Genomic DNA, 24,736 nt, shown 5'->3' on the forward strand with positions numbered 1-24,736 from the left:
TTATACTGAATGCAACTGTGAGGTTTCAGCGCGCATAAGCACACTCGCCAAGACGCACGCCGACGTATGTGCGTCATCTTATGTCGCACGCCGAAACGGACGTGGGCGTCAAAAACGTCCATGAACGTGTGTGGCGTGATAACACAGGACGCAGGCGTCATTACGTTTGGCGCCAAAATACCTCTTTAAAAGGACGCTCAGGGGAAGGCTCTGTGCTTGTTGATAAAAACCTGCTCCTGTACCCTTTGGAACCCTGACCATTTTGATTCTGGTTTTGACTTCGGCTTTGAATCTCGACTTACGACTAAACTACGCCTGCATCTGACCCCAGCCTGTTTATACGTTTACGATTGAATTCTGCCTGCATCCGACTCCGGCCTGCCTTTCCGATAACGACTGAACGGCGCCTGCACCGACCCCGCCTGCCTTCCAACTACGCTTCTGCCTATTCCTTCTTACTACTATTGCCTGCCACAGCTTGTGACACTTCTGTTGGACTCTAGACAGGTGAGGCCTGACAGTAACCAATCATGAATGGCTAATATTTTCTATGCTGATGTAATATTATAAAGATATATGTAACTGAGTTTTGGTAGAGAATTCTCCCAAGCTACTGAATGCTTTTGTATTCTGTGCTTGAATAAATTTCCTTCTCTGATTGAAACTTTGTATGGGCGTTGGCTGTATCATTGGAAAAGACACTCACACCGAGGTCCAGACCCAACACTATACCCATCTACTTCATCCATCAAATTACTTTTGCTGCAACTCTGTGCAAAACCCTATATTGGCTACCGATACATTCTTGATTCAAAGGTCATGTACTTAAAGCTCTCAACAATGTCCATCTTTCATTTCAATTCTTATCTTCAGATACAATCCAAAACAACCTCTCATTTCTCCAATGACATACTTTCTACCTTCCAAATAAACACCCTCACATGCATGACTTCACCAGTAGGTCACTACCTATGGAATTACTCCACCACATAATAATTAACCATCAAATGTATATCAAATATCCCCCTACTCTACAGAGTCTCCTCTTCCGTGAAGCCTACACACCTACTGACCTCTAGCAACTCCCGTACACAATTCATAAATTCCCAGAATAACAAATCAGCCTTCTCACATCACATCCTAATTATCCATGATCTCCTCACTAACAGTCATATCAATTAACATTAATATTTCTTCAATGCAACCTACTCAAACAGCTACATATTTTTATACCTTGCATTTCACATAACCCCAACCCCACCGATTGTAAGCCTTAGTGGACAGGGTCCTTATTACCTACTGTATTGGTTAGTCTGTATGGCAATTATAATATGTTTGCACTTTATAAGTAAATGTAATAATAGTTATACTTGCAAAATTCAACAGTGCTGGAAGTTTCAGTCAAGACTGTTCTCGGTTTAGTAGAAAACTTACCATTAATGAGGCTAGTGACATGAATCCAATTAGGTTGTTCCAGAGTTTGTCTATTTCTTTTAGTAATAGCTGAAGTTTCTCACTGCATACAGCTGTAGCCTTAATGCCCAGTTCTACTCTTTTAGTAACTCTGTAGACTTCTACAACACCTTAAAATGAAACAAACATTACTTTTTAATTAGACAATTAATTTAAACAACTGGATTTACTCACAAGAAATTGGGGCATATACCTGGCACAACACATGCCTATTTATCAAGAAATGGCTTTGCTAACATATAGATTTGTGCCATATTTAACACAGGCTGGTTTATTCTGGGGCATGTCTTGTCTGATACTGAAGTTCTTTGTCACATGCTGGGTCACTGTTGATATTTGTTCTTGCTGCCTTTTCTGACAGTTAAGAAATAATAAAATAGACTTTACTACATCACTGTGGTATTTATTGTCTAATTCAGACTATAATATTGCTAAGTGTAAAACCACTGTAGATTCACAACCTAACTTCTCCGAATAAGCTGTTTATAGACACGGGTGACTGAATACTCCCAAAAATATATCACATAAAGATGGCAGATGAAAAGTGTTTAAACAGAAATTTGGTCAAGTCAAACTACCGTATATACTCGAGTATAAGCCGAGTTTTTCAGCACCCAAAATGTGCTGAAAAAGTCTACCTCGGCTTATACTCGAGTCATTACCCAAACCGCATCAATTTGGCCCTCCTGTGGCCCACACAGCTGCCTCGTTCCTGGCTGTATGCATTAGCTCAGCCGGAAGCCATTTTCAATCCATTACCGTAATTATTGTTGCTGCAGGGGCGTCCAGCACCTGCTGTAAATTGGCATGCGATCCAGTGGGCTTTAGGACCTGGGCGGCAGAGACTTCATGGAAGAAAAGATCACATGGCCCCTTCCGCATCTTCCGGTGCTGAGTTCATTGTGCCGGTTTTCAGGTTCTCGGTGCCTGCTGTAAATTAACATGCAATCCCTGGGCTTTAGGACCTGGGGCGGCAGAGCTTCCATGGAAGAAAAGATCACATGGCCCCTTCCGCATATTCCGGTGCCGATGCAGGTTGATTGTGACGGTTTTCAGCTGCTGTAAATAACCGGTAACATGCGATCCAGTCTCTCTCGCTCTCCCTCCCCCCTGGCTGCTCTAAAGGAAATGGAGAATATGGCACTACTTTCTGTGAGTAGAGGCAGCTCCCACACAAGTCACCCTCAGCTCATTTAACTGCTCTCTCTCCTACACATACCAGGCACAACTTCATGTGGCCCCTATACCGCCTGAAGAAAGATATCAATGCTACATATATATACATATATAATAAAGCAATAGAAGAATCAGTTGGGATGTTTTTCATTTATTTGAATGGTCACGAATAAACAGCATTTCCCTTTAAAGGTAATGGCCTATTGGGAGATTTGTAGCCTCAGTCACACATTGATGAGAGGGATTTGGAAAAAATGCTGTTTATTTGACACCATTCAAGTAAATGAAAAACAACCCAACTGATCCTTCTATTGCTTTATTAATATTATATATTATATATATATATATATATATATATATATATATACACACACATACTATACATGTGTTAGTGTGGATTCAATCTTGCCCTAAATTAGCAACCATAATATAAATCTCTCTCTCTCATCCTAGCAGTGACGCTAAGTACTACTGGTTCAGAAACTACCCATTAACATTCAGGGGTTGCTATTTATTATGGAAAATTTTGTACACCTCTCTCTTTAACATGTAATTGTTGGGTGTGGATAAGCGGCAACAGTATACAGTTTGGACACCCCTAAATACTTGACTTCAACTTGCTGAACCTACTTAATGGATCTACTGGAGAGTTGTGTAAAAAAGTAGAAAACTTACCAGCACCCTAGGCTTATACTCGAGTCAACAAGGTTTCCCAGTTTATGTAGGTAAAATTAGGTACCTCGGCTTATACTCGGGTCGGCTTATACTCGAGTATATACGGTAAGTAGTTATTTTCCAACATATCTGATATATGTTTTACAGAAAAGGCATGAAAAGACATTTTAAAGAAGAAACCATACCTAACAGATATTCCATGCCCTGTGCAGACTGAATAACTTCTGTGCACACAGATGAGCTACTTATTCCATTGAGAGTGTCATTAGCTTTTGCGATAATCTGGAATACATAAAACACAGTGAAGGATGGTTACTACAAAACACAAAAGATTTTTATGATATTGAACCATTGATTCATAAGCATGCTATTATTGCAACCTTTCTAAAATGAGAATGTTAGAAGTAGTGATGTGTGGGCCAGCCGGAAGCCTACAGAAAATTCATCACCTATTGGATCCATTTTAAACAAAATATCAAAATCTTTAAAAATTATTTTCTTTTTCCCTGTAATAAAACAGTACCTTGTACATGCTCCAAACTAGGATATAATTAATCCTTATTGGATGCAGAACCAGCCTATTGGGTCTACTTAATGTTTACATGATTTTCTATGTTCGCTATCTGGAAAGTCGCAGGTCCTGAGCATTCTGGATAACAGGTCCCATACCTTTCTATTCTATAATATGCATTCTTCCCTTTTTAATATTAGCATTACGGTGATAAAGTAATTAATGAGCTGACTGGTAAGCATTTTTTTAAAAATGGTGTTCATATTATTTGAAAGAATCATATAACTACCTTAAGGGCGCTTTCTAGGCATCTTTGCCATTCATATACATATCGCTCACTTTCCTAAAGCAAAGAAACAGAGATTGTTAGACATTTTCAGTAAAAGAAACCCCAACCAAACCATAAAGAATAAGAGCAAAACGCATGATGAATGTAGTTATGCTAATAATATATTAGCTCATTTTGCTTTTGAGTGTAATATGTCATTAAAGAACTGTGTTATAAAATCTGCATATTCACTAGATGAATGACTAGTCAGCATCCGGTGTCTCTTACCTCTACCTCTCCAGTAAGATCTTTGTACTTATCCCTGATGACAGGCAATGCTGGCTTTTCACTTAGTGTATTTGAACGGTCACGAGGCTTCTCAGGAGCAGATAAAAGGGCAGGATTGATGTCTTTGTCACCAAGGCTTAAACTTCTTTTATGGGATCCTATGAATGAAATCAAAAGGATCAAAAGGAATATTTGCCATCTTAAAAACTTTTAAGAAATTCAGCATCTCAATTTAATGATAAAAAAAAAATCACTAAATGTAAAGAAATTATGTAACGGCCATCTCCCAAAGACTCCTTTTTATTAAAATAATTCACATTTTTTAATATTATTTCCTTTTTCTCTGCAATAATAAAACAGTACCTTGTACTTTATCCCAACTAAGACATAATGAATCCTTACTGGAGACAAAACAATATTTAATGGTTGAATTATTTTTTAATCAGACTTAAAGGGGTAGTTCACCTTTAAGTTAATTTTAATTATGTTATACAATGGCACATTCTTTTCATTTGGTCTTCATTTTTTATTTCTTATAGTTTTTGCATTACTCTTTCCAGCTTTCAAATAGGCGCCACTGACCCAAGCAGCCAAAAAGTATTGTGCAGTGAGGCTACAATATTGCTACATTTTATTATTTATATTTCTATTCAGGTCCTCTCCTATTTTATATTACAGTCTCTTGTTCAAATCATTGCCTGTTTGCTAGGGTAATTTGGACCCTAGTAAACAGACAGCTGCTAAAAAAATCAAAATAATTCAAAAATGACAATATAAAAATTGAAAAGTAAATGCAAATTGTCTAAGAATATCAATCTCTAAATTATACTATAAGTTAATTTAAAGGAAAACTATACCCCCAAAATGAACAGATAGTTCATATCATATTAAGTGGCATATTAAAGAATCTCACCAAACTGGAATATATATTTAAGTAAAATATTGCCTTTTTACATCTCTTGCCTTGAGCCACCATTTCGTGATGGTCTCTGTGCTGTCTCAGAGATCACCTGACCAGAAATACTTCAACTCTAACAGGAAGAAGTGTGGAAGCAAAAGACACGACTCTGTCTGTTAATTGGCTCATGTGACCTAACATGTATAGTTTGTTGGTATGTTTGAGAGTACAGTGAATCCTACGATCTCAGGGGGCGGCCCTTATTTTTTAAAATGGCAATTTTCTATTTATGATTACCCAATGGCACATACTACTAGAAAAGTATATTAATATGAAAATGGTTTATTTACATGAAGACGGACTTTACATATGAGCTGTTTTATGCAATATCTTTTTATAGAGACCTACATTGTTTGGGGGGTATAGTTTTCCTTTAAAGTACAGTGATCCAAATTGTGCAAAGATCACTTACCTGGAAACCCCTAGTTCCTGAGTATTCTGCATAACATGTACCATTCCTGCAAAAAACAAACCATGAAGACCAGCTACAAAGTACTCACCTTGAGCACACAAGTCCAGCGTTGCAAGCTCATTTTTAATCATTTCTTCACTTGACTTTACTTTTCCCTGAGAGGTGGCCATTAAAAAGTCAAACTTACTTATTTTTGTTTTTTCTCTTTGGAACTCTCCAAAATCACTACTATTTTTGTCCTCAGGAGCAATGCAAATAGAAGGCTTTTCATGGCTCTTTGTGTCTTGTTCCAGACTAAGAGCAGACACATCTTCCTCTTTCTTATTGAAAAAGTCCTCATTTAGTTCTTCCAAGGGCTTTATAGTACTTTTCCCTTCTTTAAAGAAGCTTTCATTTGTAAATGTATTCATCTTTGATATGGCTGCTGTAGGGTCTCCAAAGGAAGACACTTTTTCTTGCAAAACAGCGAGATCACTGGTGCTGCAGTGTTGATTTAGTATGAAATCCTTTTCAAACCAGTCATTGCTTTCCAGTTGATTATTCCCTCCTTTAAAATCATCCATATCTAAAAACAAGAAAACCTTCAATAAAAAGACAACATGGGAAATATTCCAGTTGCTGATTATCCTTTATTTGTTTAGAACCGACATGTTGTGAAAAGCTTTATGTAGACTAATAATCATTTACATAGGTGCCTACAATGCATACATCCTATGGTCAATTTTATCAAGAGCCAGTTAATCTGCCTGTATTTATTTGGAGTGTTGGAGGAAACTGGAGTACCTGGAGAATAACCATGCACACACAGGGAGAACTTAAGTCTCTAAGAAAATAATGTTAGGTCAGAATCAACCAAATCAACTGCAAAGACATGCTCTTCTATAAATGAATTTTAAAATGTAAATGTTTTTTAAAATGGTGATTTCATTAAGAAATCCCATAGGTAGTCTCCTAATCCAGCATTTACAAAAAAGATACATCATCATATTAGATTCTGTACATTAAAGAATGCTCAGATGACTGCTATGTTTGATACTTCTGTAAAGTAATTCTATCACTGGGTGTAAGGTGTGAGGGGAGCGGGCAGCAATGAAAAATTGCTGGCAAATACAGAATGGGGAAGGACACTATAGATCACTCTCAAGTGGACCAAAATAAACTATTTAAATATAGCATAATAACAATGATAATAATCTAATCAACATTACCCTAGGCATTAAAGAACAAGGCATGCCTCCTATTGGAAAAGCTCTGCACTGTACTTGGGCCAAGTCTAAATAAGCACGGGGATGTCTGGGAAGTTGGTGAAAGATGCCGGCAGCTTGTCTTGCAGAAAAGGGAAAGTTTAGGACCCTCAGTAACTGTGAATTTTTAGAAAAGCCCAATTTAAAAGAGAGGGCTGAGAATTTAACTTAACTGGATAATTTTGACAGCCAAAACAGCAAATATCATGTTGTAAAAGTGAAGCACATTCAGTCTCTGCCATGTATACCTTCCTTTTCTATTTGACTATGTTTTTTTTTTTTCAAACAGAAGTCTAGTGTTACTAACTAACAATTTACAGGTTACAGTTCTAGCCTTGCCTAGCAATCACTCTATGTTTTTGCACTCTGGTCAAAAGTTTGCTTATCACCCATGGGCCTCCTCTGTGTTACAACAAAAATTAAAAAGCCGGAACAGGGGTGTGATTCAGAGATCTATGGTCAAGACATGATGAAACTGGGGGGAGTGGCAAGTAGTAGGGTCGGAAGTAGGGGTAGGCAGAAAAGCCACCTGCCTATGGCACTGGGCAGGTGCCTGTTAAATGATCTTCTGCCTAGGGTGCCTGGTCTCCCATAAAATTTGAGGCACGCCATTTTAATCCATTTTATATTCTGGTACCCATAACAGAATATTTTCTAACTTTTTTTTAGTGACTGTAATTTTTACAACGGGTAGGATATAATTAATCCAAAAACCCAATTTTTTAGAAAGTTCCAATATACGACATTTCTTATAGAGCCCTATTAAATCATTATAATTGCAGCTGTATTTGTTTGTTCCTTTTAACACAGTTGTTCCTTACTCTTGAAGCCCTGTAACTGAAGCTGGCTCTCTTTCAGCAAAGAATCCAGTTCCCACAACAGTTTGCATGCATCTTCACAGCACTGCAAAGAATAGCAACTGACAAATACTGCCGACAATACTGTTTTCAATGGTCTATTTAATTGCACCTACCCACTGGCATTGTCCAATATCCCCAGTCATGAAAAGAAAAGAGATTTTGCTTAAATAGAACGATAATGGCGGCACCCCAAACTGAAGTGTCAGTGTCTTGGGATTACCGGTATATGGATCATGTGCATGTGGTCAGTTTTAATCAGGCGTATTATTCTTTAGTTTCTTTTAGACAGGGTTTTGGAACTCTAACCAAAATGCTCCCCTGTCTCCCTCACAAACCGGGAGTTACTCTGAAGGTGGAGTAGGCCAGCTCAAGATTATTGAAATTCTAGTACATATGTATGGGCACAGTATAATACATTGGTAGGGTGCATTTATGGAAGACGTTTAGTCTCTCAATAATACCGGACCCTGCATAAATGATCAGAAGCTATTGATGGTATACCCAGAATAGCTTTCTCTCCTAACCTGATCTTTAACCTTTTGTGTTTTGTTTTTTAGATACATACATTTTCTTTTCTTTTATGTTTACATTATTGGACAATTTCAATGTATAGGTGCAATTAAATGGGCCATTCTTTCTGATTGTTCTCTCATTCGTTACATGTCCATGTGACTTGGCCCTGCAGACCATAATTGTTTCCCGCACTATGAAGGTGCTCCCAATTTTCTTGTTTTGTGTAATTGCTAATTTGTTTTGACACATTGTGCAAGCAGTTTTATATCTATATCTATGTATATAGTATGTCATCTATCAAATGCCTCACCTGCTAGAGACAGACTTTGACCACCACTTGATTGCAAATCCAGATAGCCATCAGACATCACATGCTTCAGATTCCCCTCCGTTTCTGGCAATTTGATATCAAACTGAAGTGAGAGTGCATCTTCTGAATCTTCTTTACCAATGCTGCTGCCACTGATAGAAGGAAGATCAAGAGATTTAATAGAAGCAGAGTCCTCTCTGTTCTGTTTAAAAGCTGCAATCTTGTCCACAAATGATCTTTCATTGCTGTTCTCCATCACAGAGACCTTTTCAGCAAGCGAATCGGCAAAGGAATGGTCTCTAGCAGGGAAAACTATGTCCTTGATATCATCATGCATTAAACTGGAGTTGTTCAAACAATATGGTTTAGGGGTATCATAATTATTTGTAACAGATGATGTTGTATGGTGTTTTGCTTGAGCAGTGGTTGCTGTATAAGACTGCATACTAGATGTACTTTGTACTGTATTAAATGATTTATATTTGTCTTCAAAATCTTGTTCTAAAACACTGTTGTCATTGTTAAAAGCCCTGAAATCAGCAAAGTCATTCTGGGAACCAGAAGAAGCCTCACAAAGTGCAAAATCTCCAAATTCACATGAAACAGTAGAAGTCATTGAAGAAACAGTATCAGTTGATGAAACAAAATGTACATTGGATGTTGCAGGCCTTAATAAGGGGATTGTGGTTGGCAAGGGATGATTGAATGTTGTAGATGTTACTGCAAGTGAGAAAGGATCAATGTCTGAAGCATTTATTAAAGGTTTATGTTGACCTGTCGTTTTCTGTGGAAGAGGTATAATAGGAGATGGTGACAAAAAATTTGCCATGTCTGCAGAAAGATCAGAGGTTAATATACTATCTGAGGCTTTAGTGTCAATGGAACCTTCAGCCGAAGAAGACTTGAAGTTTGCAAAGCTCTCTCCTGTAAACAAAAAAAAATTAAATCTTTCAGTGATAAACGTTATTCCTCAGATTATAGTAAATAAAACACAATTAAATGGCAAATAATAATAGTTGATCCACTAAATCCTCAGATAACACTATGCTTATTTCAAATATCTGAAAGTAGAACTAGAGCCCATGGAAACCTTAAATATATTCTATGCATGTAGGCTATTCTACAAGTATGCAGGTAGAGAAGCTTTATGACAAAACAGTTACAACACTCCTCTAAGTGAAGATACTTCCATATAGCTGTGCCCCTTGATGTTTGAGTTGGCATCATTCCTGACATAAGTAGCACAAGAGGAAAAATAACAGAGTTTTTTTTGGAGAAAAAAGGTCAAGAGGACCCCAGGGCTGTGTGTAGTCTATACAGCAGAATGTTATTTGGTGAGAGGGATTCATATATGAAAGACTAAAGAGGCAGCTTGTGCACTTTGAGGCATGGTAGGCTTGGACTGGCAATCTGTGAGTTCTGGCAAATCTCAGAGGGGCTGCTGTAAAATGCCATAGATAATCACTGTTTAGTGGGCTGGTGGGGGACTGATTGGGCCTCTGTGTACTTGAAATGACCTATTTTGAATATAGGAACAAAGACAATTGCAACCTTGCCTCAACATGGAAAAACAGTAGCAAGTATATTTTACTGTGTGCCAGTGAATGCATAATCCATTTTACAATGTCTAACTAATTTGCAAATGATTTCTGAAGCTCAAAAGAGATTTGCCAACCACAGACTTTGCCCTGATCACAATACTGGCAAGATGTTTGGTCTTTGCCACCAGGAGGATTCTGATGAAATGGTCTTTCTGCCAAATTAGACCTAAAGATCTACTGTTATGATTTCTATCAAAAAGGTTAACAATTTAGGAATTAAGGCTCATTCATGAACACAAGAAAGAGTATTAAACTGTATCATTTAAATCCTATTCACAAAGGTACTTGTTTCTATACTTGCATCAGGCACCAAAACAGTGTTTGCTTCTGCTTCAGGTGCAACGTATAGGACAAACCTGCCTTGAGGCTTACTACCAGCACTAATTGCAACTAATAATTGACACACTGGCAGAATTTGCTCTTACACTGGAAAAAGCAAAAAGCAAACGTGCCAACGTGAATAGATATGCAGAACTTGTGGGGCACACAATTAGGCTGGAACTATAGAAAAATGATGCAATCTGGTTTAGAAAACACCATCTGTTTTGCACCTTTCACACTGCATTCATGTTAGACCTGTTGTCCATGTTTTGATTTCTAGCAGTAAGATTACCAACTCCTTCCATATCTTTTATCTGTCTGAAGCGACAATCAATTTCTGCAGAAATGCCCCATTCTGTGCTATGAAGTTCAGAAAATACTGGATCCTAACAATAGCTGCAGTGTAATTAAAGAATTTAACTGACTTAGTACAAAAAATTGTATTCGTTTCTGCAGTAATGTATTAGTATAAAGTAGTAAAATTAGCTTATTTCAGGTATTGTTTTGATGCCACACACAGACTCAGCAAAATTGATAATCCTACCTTCAAATGTAGATGTGTTATCAGAAGGCTTTTCCATTGTGATTTCTTTAAAGACAGCATATTTATCAACAGAGGCAGATGGAACGGCTGTACCAGAAATTGGCATAATCAATTTTTTACTGCTATAAAATAAGGGAAAAATAATATATCAAAACAAACATTATATTATAATTGCATTAGAAGCCATTCTGCTACTTTTATATGACAAGCAGAATCATGCTGGATTTGATAGTCAAAATGACATCACCTTTCCAGATATGTTTTTAACACATAGCACACACAATATGGGCATTTTGAGATACGGGTATAGGATCCCTTATCCAGAAACTCGATATCCAGAAAGCTCCGAATTACGGAATGGCTGTCTCCCATAGACTCCATTTTATTCAAATAATCCAAATTTTTAAAAATGATTTCTCTGTAATAATAAAACAGTAGCTTGTACTTGATCCCAACGAAGATATAATTAATCCTTATTGGAAGCAAAACCAGCCTATTGGGTTTATTTCATGTTTAAAAGATTTTTTAGTAGACATAAGGCATGAAGACCCAAATTACGGAAAGATCCATTATCTGGAAAACCCCAGGTCCCGAGCATTCTGGATAACAGGTCCCATACCTGTATTATATTGGTATAATATTTCCATTGATGTAAGACATATACCATGCATAAAGTACAATATATAGATTTGCAGAATATCTAATACGATTAGTCAGCAAAATTATCTTAGCTGCTAAATACAAATTCGACTGAGGAGACGACATTGTGGGTGGTAACATGAAGGCCAGTTAGTTTGGTTTTACACCAGTCAAAGGGTAATAACCAATGCATGAAGTATATCAATTTGTCTTTCAAAATATAATTCCACAGCAAGATTTTAAAAATAAATAGCCTCTGGACGGTGGGGCTCCAAAGAAAACTCTAAAGTATAATCATTTGCATAATTCTGTGTAGACAGAGCTTTGCATTACTATAAAGCAAACACAAAAGTTTTTAAGACAACCAAGAAAACATTACCTGTTATGTATCTGAGGTTTTTTATTTATTGAAATGTCACTTTGGAAGTCTGATGGGACATTTAGGGGTCCAGTTTTAAAGGCATCTTGAAAATCCTGAAAATCATCATCTTCCAATTTAACAGGCTACACAATAAAAGGTAAAATATTAAAATAATCCATTTAAAAATCTTTTGTTTTTCAATGAAGACTGCTGTAATGCTTCAACAAGTCATACAAGAGAGGGGACCATTTCTTTAATTCCATAATGTAATGGATTTCTGACATAATGCATCCCCCCACCCCACTACATGTGTGCTGGGCAAGAAAATATTGCAATTTCCAGTAAAAAGGGCTTTTTGCCACCCCTGTAAGGTAAATCTGAGGCAAGGCGTTGATTACAGAAAAGGCCCTTACCATGTAACAATCCTATAAAAACCCGTTTAGTCTAGAGCTTTAGAGGATAGGTAGAGTTACTGGGAGGGGTTATAAGTTGTTTAGCATCACCTCAGTGATTCTAGTCTCTTACTTCCAACCTAGCATTCCTCTTCTTCAAAAAAATGCACCAGTCTGGGGTACTGTTCCTCTCAGCATTGTGTGGCTATGTCGTTTTGTTTCCCAGCATCCTCTGCAGCATCCAGAATGAGTGCAGTACACAAATTCTTCTCTGCACATGTGCAAGCATATAGGATGCCTGGGGCACATGGGATGGCATGGGATGTTTGGGACACAAGAGGAATGCTGGCCCCAGTTCAGAAAGAAAGTTGCAAAAATTCATAATTTATGAGGGCATAGTGCTTGTCGGCTGAGTTTTAGTCTAGGGTTAAAGGGGAACTATTGCAAAAATGAAAATTTACTATAAACTTCACGATTCTGTAATAGGACACTTTCTAAATATAATCAAACATTCTGTACAGCTTCTGTAATAATAAGTTACTCTTCACTATTTCCCTCTCAGCATCTGCCTCTCTTCATGAGTTGGGTGTCAGATTTTCACTGATCAATATAATATTGGGGGGGTGCCTTCCCCAGTAGATGTATTAGATCCCACTCACATACCTGATCAAAACACAAACAAACTAAACAACTGACTTTGCACAAAAAGGCTCAGATTTGTCAAATGTATGAAGTGAATTCAGGATTCAGTGCACCCCTATCCCCATTAATAGAATACGGTAAGATATAATAACATCATAGTAAAACAAATCAACTTTGATATGCTATGATTAAACTATAAGCATGTATACATATCTTCTTACCTTATGAGCAAGGAAGGAAGGTGTGAAAGTGTTTAATAAATTTGATGCCGTTTCCCCTGCTACTGAAGATTTGTTCATTACTGTAGCTTGCTGGACAGGAGTTAACGTCAAAGCAGGTCCTGTAGACATCATATGCAGCTGATTTGATGGGGTTGGCAAAGCCACTGGAAAACCACTTAAAACAGGTATGGGAGCAGATGGAATCTGGGTCAGAACATCCAGATTGGGAGCAGGTCCTCCTCTCTTATTATATATAAAAACATTATAAATAAAAGTGCATAACAGAATTAAATTAGTATAAAGTAGATGTTTGATTTTAACTTGCGGTTATGTTTTACTACACTGTCTGAAGAAGGTATATGTTTTTCAAACTGTATCAGAAAAACAGCCTACAGTTCATTAGAGAAGAGGGAGTGGCACAAAGGTCTAGGATACTAGGGTTAGCCCCTGGCCTATAATTTATGGAAGCTCATATTTAGTATCAGGAAAAGAAATCCAAAGGCACACAGGCTGCTGCAAGCAAGGAACACCTTGCACGTTTAATGCGGTAGATGCAACGTTTCGGGGACACGCCCCTTTGTCAAAGACAGGAAACCCCACACACTGGGTTTGCAAGTAAAAAAAAGACAAGAACAGAAAAGAAAAATACATTCCCAGCTAAAATGCATGCTAAAATGTAATCTTTTTTTTAATAAAATAAAGTTGAACTGTGAAGGGGACCTGTCACCTTAAAAAAAATCCAAATCCTATTTTATGATGTTAGTCAAGCAAAATAGACTTAATTTTTACTACATAAATTATTTAAATCTTGTTTCTTTTAATCTTGGAATTTTGTGGACATTGGTATTAAGGCAAGCTTTGCATCATTCTAAAATCTTGCAACAGAATTGGGCACCTGATACCCATGGCCTGGCTATACAATTAGATACTGAGGATGGGGGGGATGTGACGGGAGTAGGGACATCTAGCAAGTTCAGAATGAAAAGGTTAATAGCTACCCTACCTCTATGATTTAGGCAGAGTCGGGGCAGGCAATCCTTGTTTGAAGCTAAGACTTTAAAACGTGTTTATAACAGGTATGGATGCTTTAATTTAAAAATAAATAAATATTTTAATTTCATGTTTACTTTGAAAAGGACTTTTTTTTTATACAGCTTTTTATGTATGGATGACAGGTCCCCTTTAAAGAGGTAGTTTGTCTTCAAAGTAACTTATAATATGATGTCGACAATAATATTCTGAGACAATACACATTTGGGCTTAATTTTTTTAATTTTTAGTGGTTGTTGAATTATTTCATTTTGTGAACAGCAGCTATCTAGCAAACAGACAGCCCTTAATAGTATAGAAGTGGTAATACACTGACTCAGAAAAGAGATCGCCACAGTTTGCCAGAGAATGATTTTGCCACTTTCTAGTCACATAAGATTTTAGGGGCATATTTATCAAAGGGGGAAAACAATAATTTTCACAGTTTGCTAACTATACCAGTAAGTCAGTGCTTGCAGATGCAGTACAAGCAATGCATACTGTTAATTTGTCACTTGATCATTTTAATGAATGGTAGCATAATTAGAATGCAACTTTCAAATAAATAAATATATTTTAAAAAAAGGGTGTAAATGAACAATAGCACAAGATATACATATTCAAATAAAATCATCTGCTTTAATGTATATAAAGCCTCTCTCACATTTGCAATGTGCATGCTAAAGCCTTTCTCATGTTACAAAATAGCAGACTATTCTGGATGGCAACTGCCATTAATCTCAATGTGTATATGTTCTGTGGGAAATACGAAAGCATACCTGAGCAATGGCTATCATTGCTAAAACAATGTACAGTTCTTCTTTTGCAAGTTTTCCTGGCATTGTCCGATTAGCTAAAGCCCAGATCTGCCCCAAAGTCTCTCTGGGAAGACCTGATGACATCAATATAGGATATAGTTTCGCTGTATCTATTCCAGTAGCCGTCATTGTGGTTTCTAAAATGTTCTTGTAAAACTCTGAATAAAATAAAAAAACTATCACAGTTGATAAACTGAAAATTGAACATTTATTAAAAAACATTCTAATGAGGTTTTTTTAGCAGCAAGGTTAGTCATAGTGACAACATCACTAGTACATCCCGACTAATCAAATTTTACGCCTAAGAAGATTATTTGCAAATCTAAAATCATATCATGAATGCTCATGCCCCAGAACAGTGATGTTGCTTGTCTCTGCCAAGGATTTTGACATGTGACTTACTCCGTACTGAAGACTTACATTTCTATTCTTACATTTCAGCAGTTTATAACTTGGGTCCAGTTTCCTCTATACCAACATCTCTTTGAAGTGGTCCCACCTCCACCCCCGCTATTTTCTTGTTCAGACCCACTTAAGCAATATCTGGATTCTTATGAAAGCATTTTAAAGTAATTAACATAAAAGTTTGGGAACCCATCTCAGCCTGTATGATAATGTACTCCACTTTCAACAAAAAAGATAATGGTATGTCTTTCATTTCCCAGGAATATCCGAGTACCGGGGTGTTTTCTGAACAAAGATTTTTAGTGAAGCAGTATTCAGTTGTATGGAATTAAATCAAATGTGAAAAACTGTCTGTGCAAACAGTTTGCTAATTAAATTGTGCTAATTTGAATGCATGTAACTGCTCAATGATGATTACTGGCAACACCAAATGGGTTGTATTAGCTTGTTAAGCCTTGAACTTCATAGGCAGGTGTGTCCAATCATGAGAAAAGGTATTTAAGGTGGCCCTTGTTAAATTTGAGGGTCAGATGAATTCATCCCAAGTTGTTTGGTATAATGTTCTAGCATCAGTCACAAAGTTGAAGTTACGCACGGGTTGGATATTCCATCAAGACAATGACCCTAAACACACTTCGAAATATACAAAGGCATTTATGCAGAGGAAAAAGTACAATATTCTAGAATGGCAGTCACAGTCCCCCAGCTTGAATATCATCGAAAATCTATGGGATGATTTCAAGCAGGCTGTCTCTGCTCGGCAGCCATCAAATTTAACTGAACTGGAGAGATTTTGTATGGACTAATAGTCAAAAATACCACCATCTAGAATCCAGACAGTCATCAAGGGCTATAGGAGGCGTCTAGAGGCTGTTACTGTTGCTATATATATATATATATATATATATATATATATATATATATATATATATATATATATATATATATATATATATATATATATATATATATATATTGAATAAAGTACCCCCTCTTGTAAAATATAAGGATATTATTAGTTACCGAGGAGTTTCATGACCATATAAAAACACGAGGCCGAAGGCCGAGTGTTTTTATACAGGTCATGGAACTCCGAGGTAACTTCTAATATCCTCATATTTTACAACTGGGGGTACTTTATTTATTATAATACACAAAATTTAGTGAGTCATGTGACAGAAATGACATCACTACTCACCGTTTATAACTGATGACATCACTACTCACCGTTTATAAGGATATAATTTACAGGATATTCATGGCTTTTGTGTATTATATATATATATATATATAATACACAAAAGCCATGAATATCTTGTAAATTATATCCTTATAAACAGTGAGTTCTGATGTCATCAGTTATAAACGGTGAGTTCTGATGTCATTTCGGTCACATGACTCACTGAAACTTGTGTATTATAATAAATAAAGTAGCCTTGTTGCAAAATATGAGGATATTAGAAGTAACCTCGGCGTTCCATGACCTGTATAAAAACATGCGGCCTTCGACCTCGTGTTTTTATATGGTCATGAAACTCCTCGGTAACTTATAATATCTTTATATTTTACAACAGGGGTTTCTTTATTCACTATATAACACAATGACATTATTTTGTGTTTATTGAAGTGCTGTGTGTGCTTTTATCTTGTGTTCTGCGTACCCTTGTGGAGCAATATAAAGAAGTGCTAAATAGAATCTATGTAATAAATGCACCCACTCTGAGCCCCGAGTCGCAATGCCCTCGCTGCTTATGTTTCTGTATGAACTAGAAGCCGTTATAATACACAAAAGCCATGAATATCCTGTAAATTATATCCTTATAAACGGTGAGTTCTGATGTCATCAGTTATTAACGGTGAGTTCTGATGTCATTTCTGTCACATGACTCATTGAAATTTGTGTATTATAATAAATAAAGTACCCCCAGTTGTAAAATATGAGGATATTAGAAGTTACCTCGGAGTTCCATGACCTGTATAAAAACACTCGGCCTTCGGCCTCGTGTTTTTATATGGTCATGAAACTCCTCGGTAACTTATAATATCCCTATATTTTACAAAAGGGGGTACTTTATTCACTATATATTGTACAGGACTCCAGGGGTGGGTCCTAGACAACAAGTATATTTCCCCTTTATTCAGGTACCTGGAGGGTGCACCGCAGGGCTAATTACTGCAGCAGTGGAGGAGTTAAGAGAGCCCAGGAAGGGGGTTGGTAGACACACGTGAGGTCTGCACGAGAGAAGTGTGTTTGGAAACTGCTCTCTTGACTGGGAGTTCAACGTTTTGCAAGGCTAGGTGAGCCTGATCCCTGAATGGAAAAATGAACTGTTTAATTTGTCAGTTTTGCTGAGCATGAAAGCCATTGTTACTTTATGCTGAAAAAACTGTGTTCAAACTGCCATTTTTACCTGCTGAAGATACAGCCTGTTTATGTTGTCATTTGTACCTGCTGAAGATAAAGCTTGTTTAAGCTTGACTAAAATAAAAGGACATTTATACTACTATTGTGTGGCCGTAGTGCATGGGTGATCCCTCTCCCCCTGAACTTTACAATATATATATAAAGCCATTGGTTGCCAGCACTCACCTCCACCATTCGATCATTTCGCCGGGTGCTAACCCAATTCAATATAAAGTCCAAAAATAAAAGGAAGCACTCAGAGCATAAAGGTTGTTAGAAGTCCTTTACTAAACCATATAAACATCTACGCGTTTCGGTACCTCAAGGGACCACCATCAGGAGATTATATATATATATATATATATATATATATATATATATATATATATATATATATATATATATATATATATATATATATATATATATATATATATACACACACACACACATTATATATATATATATATATATATATATATATATATATATATATATATATATATATACATACACACACATATATATATATATATATATATATATATATATATATATATATATATATATATATATATATACACACATATATACATACATATATACATACATATATACATACAGTTAGGTCCATAAATATTTTGACAGAGAACTTTTTTCTAATTTTGGTTCTGTACATTACCACAATGAATTTTAAATGAAACAACTCAGATGCAGTTGGACTGCAGACTTTTAGCTTTAATTCAGTTGGTTGTACATAAAGATCGCATAAAAATGTGAGGAACTAAAGCCTTTTTTTAACACAATCACTTCATTTCAGGGGCTCAAAAGTAATTAGACAAATTAAAAACTGAAAATAAAATGTTTGTTTCTAATACTTGGTTGAAGACCAATTGCTGGCAATGACAGCCTGAAATCTTGAACTCATGTACATCACCAGATTCTGGGTTTCCCCCTTTTTAATGCTCTGCCTGGCCTTTGCTGCAGCAGCTTTCAGTTGCTGTTTGTTTGTGGGCCTTTCTGACCGAAGTTTAGTGTTCAACAAGTGAAATGCATGCTCAATTGGGTTCAGATCAGGTGACTGACTTGGCTATTCAAGAATATTCCACTTCTTTAATAAACTCCTGGGTTGCGTTGGCTGCATGTTTTGGGTCATTGTCCATCTGTATTATGAAACACCTCCCAATCAATTTGATTGCATTTAGCTGGATGTGAGCAGACTTTATGTCTCTGAACACCTCAGAATTCATTCGGCTGCTTCTGTCCTGTGTCACATCATCGATAAACTCTAGTGTCCCAGTGCCACTGGCAGCCATGCACGCCCAAGCTATCACACTGCCTCTGCCATGTTTTACAGATGATATGGTATGCTTTGGATCATGAGCTGTTCCACCCCTTCTGGTTGATCTTGGTTTTATGTGTCCAAAGAATGTTTTTCCATAACTGTGCTGGCTTTTTTTAGATTTTTTTTTTTTTTTTTTTTAGAAGTCCAACCTAACCTTTCAATTCTTGATGCTTGCACCTTGCAGTGCACCCTCTGTATTTACTTTCATGCAGTCTTCTCTTTATGGTAGACTTGGATATCGATACGTCTACCTCCTGGAGAGTGTTGTTCACTTGTTTGGCTGTTGTGAAGGGGTTTCTCTTCACCATGAAAATGATTCTGCGATCATCCACCACTGTTGTCTTCCGTGGACGTTCAGGTCTTTTTGCGTTGCTGAGTTCACCAGTGCTTTCTTTCTCAGGATGTACCAAACCGTAGATTTTGCCACTCCTAATATTGTAGCAATTTCTCGGATGGGTTTTTTCTGTTTTTGCAGTTTAAGGATGGCTTGTTTTACCTGCATGGAGAGCATCTTTGACCGCATGTTGTCTGTGCACAGCAAAATCTTCCACATACAAGTACCCCCCTCAAATCAGCACAAGGGATTGTATCTGCTTTGTTGATAATTATATAACAAAAGGAATTGCCCACACCTGCCCATGAAATAGCCTTTGAGTCAATTGTCCAATTGCTTTTAAGCCCCTGAAATGAAGTGATTGTGTTAAAAAAAGGCTTTAGTTCCCCACATTTGTATGCAATCTTTTTGTTCAGCCCACTGAATTAAAGCTGACAGTCTGCAGTTCAGCTGCATCTGAGTTGTTTCATTTAAAATTCATTGTGGTAATGTACAGAAGCAAAATTAGAAAAATGTTCTCTCTCTCTCTCTCTCTCTCTCTCTCTCTCTCTCTCTCTCTCTCTCTCTCTCTCTCTCTCTCTCTCTCTCTCTCTCTCTCTCTCTCTCTCTCTCTCTCTCTCTCTCTCTCTCTCCTCTCTCTCTCTCTCTCTCTCTCTCTCTCTCTCTCTCTCTCTCTCTCTCTCTCTCTCTCTCTCTCTCTCTCTCTCTCTCTCTCTCTCTCTCTCTCTCTCTCTCTCTCTCTCTATATATATATATATATTAGCATGGTTGGGAAAATCATAGATGGAAAGTATATCCCTCCCAGAATCCTCTATGAAGCAGTGCAGAGGGATGTGAACATGAGGCTCTGAGTAGCAGGGAGATGAATAGCCTCACCTTGAGTAAAAAGGTGGGGGCTCAATTAAGGCTGCCCTCTGCCCTGGCTGAGAGAGAAAGGAGAGCTATTGGGGCTGTGTTACAAGTTTTCAGTGTAACTGCATGTGACCTGTGTTGTTGAGCATAAGGACTGTATTGCTGGACGCAAGTTTTGACAAGGAGACAAATTCTCCGGTAGCAAGGACTGGCTACCAGCTACTTCCCTAAAGTGCTTGGGAGTAAGCGGCTTCCAGGAGAAAAGCACAGGGAATCTCCAAAGGACTGTGAGTTAACAGTTTATTGTATTTGCTGGACTTATATTGCCCAAGTGGGGCTGTGGATCCTTTGGGAAAAGGACATTTTTTCTTTACCAGCACAGCTGGAACTATTTTGTTTTCTGCCTACTAAAAGATTATGAACTTTTATGTTGGTGTGTGGAATAAAAATCACGTACAAAGATCAGCTGGAAACCTGTGTACTGTCTACTATCTGTGTGAAAGGAGATGCAGCTGCTACTGCCTAAAGAGTGATTCCCCCACAATTGTTGCTCGGATGCGGGCAGCTCCTTAAAGAGACAGTCATATTAAAGGTTTGTTATATCAAGCACAGTAGTGTGACTTTCACTACTAAAAGAACTTGTAAAGTCCAATGCTCAGCAGCAGCACACCAATGATCATCTGCTGCAAGCCAATGCTCATCAGCAGCAAACCAATGCTCATCAGCAGCGGACTAATCAAATACTTGCAGAGTCTGTTCAAACTGCTTTAAAGGTACAGCAGGCTATCAACAGTCAGCTTCTAAAACGGATTGAGACTATGGAAAAGTCCCAAAGTGGATCAAGAGAGCCCATCTCTGTGTATAAAAGAGTGCAAAACTCTTTACAAAAGATGACATCAGAGGATGAAGTGGAGGCTTATCTCGCCATATTTGAAAGAGTGGCAGAGCAGGAAAAATTTCACCTGACCAGTGGGCAGGGGTGCTTGCTCCCTTTTTGTCCTGAGAGTCGCAAAAGGCTTATTTTGATTTGAATCCTGAGGATGCCCATCAGTACCAAAAGTTAAAAGCGGAAATAGTGGCCCAGTTGGGAGTAATCCTGGCTATGAGGGCCCAGCGGGTACATGCCTGGACATTTGATGTGGTCAAACCTGTAAGGTCTCAGATGTATGACCTAATAAATCTTGTCCAAAAGTGGCTACAACCAGAGGAATTAACTCCTGCACGAATAGTGGAAAGAGTGGTCCTGGATCGCTTTATCCATGCTTTACCCGCAACGTTTTGCAAGCCAAGCTGATGCAACTGATGCTAACCAGATGGTGGCCCTGGTGGAGCGGTTTCTTACCACAGAGGATTTTCTTCAAAGTTCAACAGCTAAAAGTGCTGGCCCTAAGAGTCAAAAGGCACCGGGTATATGTAAAGACCTACCAACCACTAAGGGGTGGAAAGAGGCCCCAAAACGTGGAAATGATTCCATGACCAAGCCATTGAGAGGGCAAAGCCATAAACCAGACCTGCAAGTTAGGGATAGAGGACAAGTTGGCGCTGTCATGAGCCAGGGCATATGGCAGCCAGTTGCCCTCTTACCCTGGAACCCATGGATTGTAGCACTGCACAACCACATTTGTCCTTATTTGCTAAGCCTGTTTGTATTGTCCAACTGGGTGCAGAAGTGGAGCCACAAATGTGTACCGTCAAAGTAGACGGGAAGGAAGTTTCTGGCCTTCTAGACCCTGGAAGTCTGGTAACTTTGGTTCATGCCAGCCTATTAGACAAGCAGAAGCTACAGTCATACCAGATGGGAGTTATTTGCATACATGGGGATGTTAAAAACTATACCACAGCTTCCCTCTCCTTTGAAACGGCTGGTGGAATTTGCATTCATGAAGTGGGAGTGGTAACAAATTTAATGCATGATGTTATTTTGGGACGTGATTTTCCTGTGTTTTGGGACTTATGGGGTAAAGTAAAAGGGTGCGAGGAGGGAAGTGTGCCTCCAATGTCTATTTCCCCAATATATCCTGAATCTTTAGAGTCTAACTTTCCATTTGTCCTGAGCCTTTAGAGTGTTTTTCCCCAGGTGAGGCTGTAGGAGTGGTCTCGGATAAAAATTGCAATTTTCCCTTAGAGGTCTTGGTAGGAGAGGAGGCGGAGCCTGAACTTGATCTGCCTGATCTACCCATTTCCCAGGATAATTTCGGCACTGCCCAACTAAGGGGCCCCATCTTAAGTAAAGCTCGGGAACAAATAAAGGTTGTAAATGGGATGCCCCAGGAACCTGATAAAATATTTCCTCATTTTGCAATGGAAAATTATTTACTGTATAGAGTAAATGAAGTACGGGGTGAGAGGATAGAGCAACTGATAGTTCCCCAAGCCCATAGACGTACAGTGCTGGATCTGGCACACGCCCATGTGTTAGGGGGACATTTGGGCTATGAGAAAATGAAAGACCGGGTGTTACAAAGGTTTTACTGGATTGGGGTACACTGAGAGGTAAAACAATATTGTGATTCCTGTACCATTTGTCAGTTAACGGCCCCAATGCCACATTTCAAAAGTCCCCTTGTACCCTTGCCTATAATTGAGGTACCTTTTGACAGGATTGCCATGGATCTGGTAGGCCCTCTAGTCAGATCTGCTAGGGGACACCAATATATCCGTGTTGTACTTGATTATGCCACACGGTATCCTGAGGCAATTCCACTAAGGAAAGCTTCAGCAAAAAGCATTGCCAAATAGTTGGTTCTGATGTTTACACGTACGGGGATCCCAAAGGAGATCCTCACTGACCAGGGGACACCCTTTATGTCAAAGGTAACAAAAGAATTGTGTAAGTTACTGAAACTCACCCAACTGTGTACCTCAGTGTACCACCCCCAAACAGATGGGCTGGTAGAGAGGTTTAACAAAACACTAAAAGGCATGTAAAAGAGGGTGGTAGCTACGGTTGGTAAGGACTGGGATGGCCTTTTACCTTACCTCATGTTTGCCATACAGGAGGTGCCCCAAGCTTCCACTGGGTTCTCTCCCTTTGAATTGGTGTATGGTAGACACCCAAGGGGTCTCCTGGATATTACTAAGGAGACCTGGGAACAGGAAGCCACTCCTTTTAAGAGTGTAATCGAACATATCAGTCAAATGCAAGATAGAATCTAAAAGGTTATGCCTATTGTAACAGGCTCAGGAGGCCCAGTCCAGGGTGTATAATCGATCGGCTAGGGTGAGAACCTTTAATCCGGAGGATAGAGTACTGGTTCTTGTTCCCACAGTAGAAAGAAAAATCTTAGCAAAGTGGCAAGGTCCTTATGAGATTGTAGAGAAGGTAGGAGAAGTTAATTACAAGGTTCATCAACCTGGGAAAAGGAAACCCTAACAAGTGTATCATGTAAATTTGATTAAGCCCTGGAAGGACCTCGAGACCCTTGCGGCTGTAACCTTCCTGTCACGGCCGGCACCCAATACCAGAACAAGTGCCAAGCACCCTGGTCTCGGCTCAGCTTCACCAGTAGTGTGAACACCGTTGGGCTTCGCGAGGAGCCCTCAGCTTACTTGGGTGTCACATGGACTTAACAAGGGGTGCAAGGCGAGATGTTCTGGCTGGCAAAGGGGCACGGCTGTTAGCAGAGTCTTAAGGCTGAAGGTCACGGTACAAAAGGACAAGGCAAGCGGATGGTGAGACAGGCTGGGTCGAGGCAGGAGGATATCAGAGTAGTCAGGCAGGCAAGGGTCAAAACCGGGTATCAAACAGACAGATGGGATCAGGCAAGAGAGAGTAGTCAAAGTTCAGGCTGGGTCAGGATTCAGAGTTCAGAATAGTCAGGATACAGGCAGGGTCAAACACGGACAATCAAAACAGGATACAGGTTCAGGGACAGAAAGCACAAGGCTCAGGAAGCACCAGGATAACAATCCTATCACGGGCAAGGTTCTGTGGTTTAAACTGGGCTTTTGTATTTTCAAATTTCGCGCCATTGTGCGCTGGTGTCATCACGCCAGCGCGCCTGCGCCCTTAAGAACACGGAGGCGCGCGCCTTAATGAACCAAGATGGCGCCGGACACCGCACCACTGGACCACCAGGGTGAGTTTTATTTATTACACTTCCCTAGGGAAACAGCAGGTAGTATGGTTCCAGAGGTAAA

The 24,736-nt window shown here is 38.6% G+C and overlaps 1 protein-coding gene across 5 annotated transcripts in view; it reads right to left on the reverse strand.

Moving 5' to 3' along the window:
• The window catches only part of synrg.L (synergin, gamma L homeolog), a 53,549-nt gene that overhangs the window by 15,157 nt on the left and 13,656 nt on the right, over positions 1-24,736 (reverse strand). For 2 of the 5 annotated variants that reach the window (XM_018246470.2, XM_018246469.2), the window contains exons 7-16: positions 15,218-15,414; positions 13,410-13,652; positions 12,173-12,297; positions 11,155-11,276; positions 8,689-9,612; positions 5,850-6,326; positions 4,392-4,549; positions 4,125-4,178; positions 3,510-3,606; positions 1,435-1,583 (exon numbers count right to left, since the gene is read on the reverse strand). In XM_018246470.2, the coding sequence (XP_018101959.1) occupies positions 1,435-1,583; positions 3,510-3,606; positions 4,125-4,178; positions 4,392-4,549; positions 5,850-6,326; positions 8,689-9,612; positions 11,155-11,276; positions 12,173-12,297; positions 13,410-13,652; positions 15,218-15,414 (2,546 nt within the window). Of the gene's footprint in view, positions 1-1,434; positions 1,584-2,232; positions 2,593-3,509; positions 3,607-4,124; positions 4,179-4,391; positions 4,550-5,849; positions 6,327-8,688; positions 9,613-11,154; positions 11,277-12,172; positions 12,298-13,409; positions 13,653-15,217; positions 15,415-24,736 lie in introns of those variants that run through there. The other 3 variants (XR_001934393.2, XR_001934392.2, XM_041581961.1) reach the window with 3 other exon arrangements.

Source organism: Xenopus laevis, chromosome 2L (assembly GCF_017654675.1).
Source record: "Xenopus laevis strain J_2021 chromosome 2L, Xenopus_laevis_v10.1, whole genome shotgun sequence".
Taxonomy (NCBI): Eukaryota; Metazoa; Chordata; class Amphibia; order Anura; family Pipidae; genus Xenopus; species Xenopus laevis.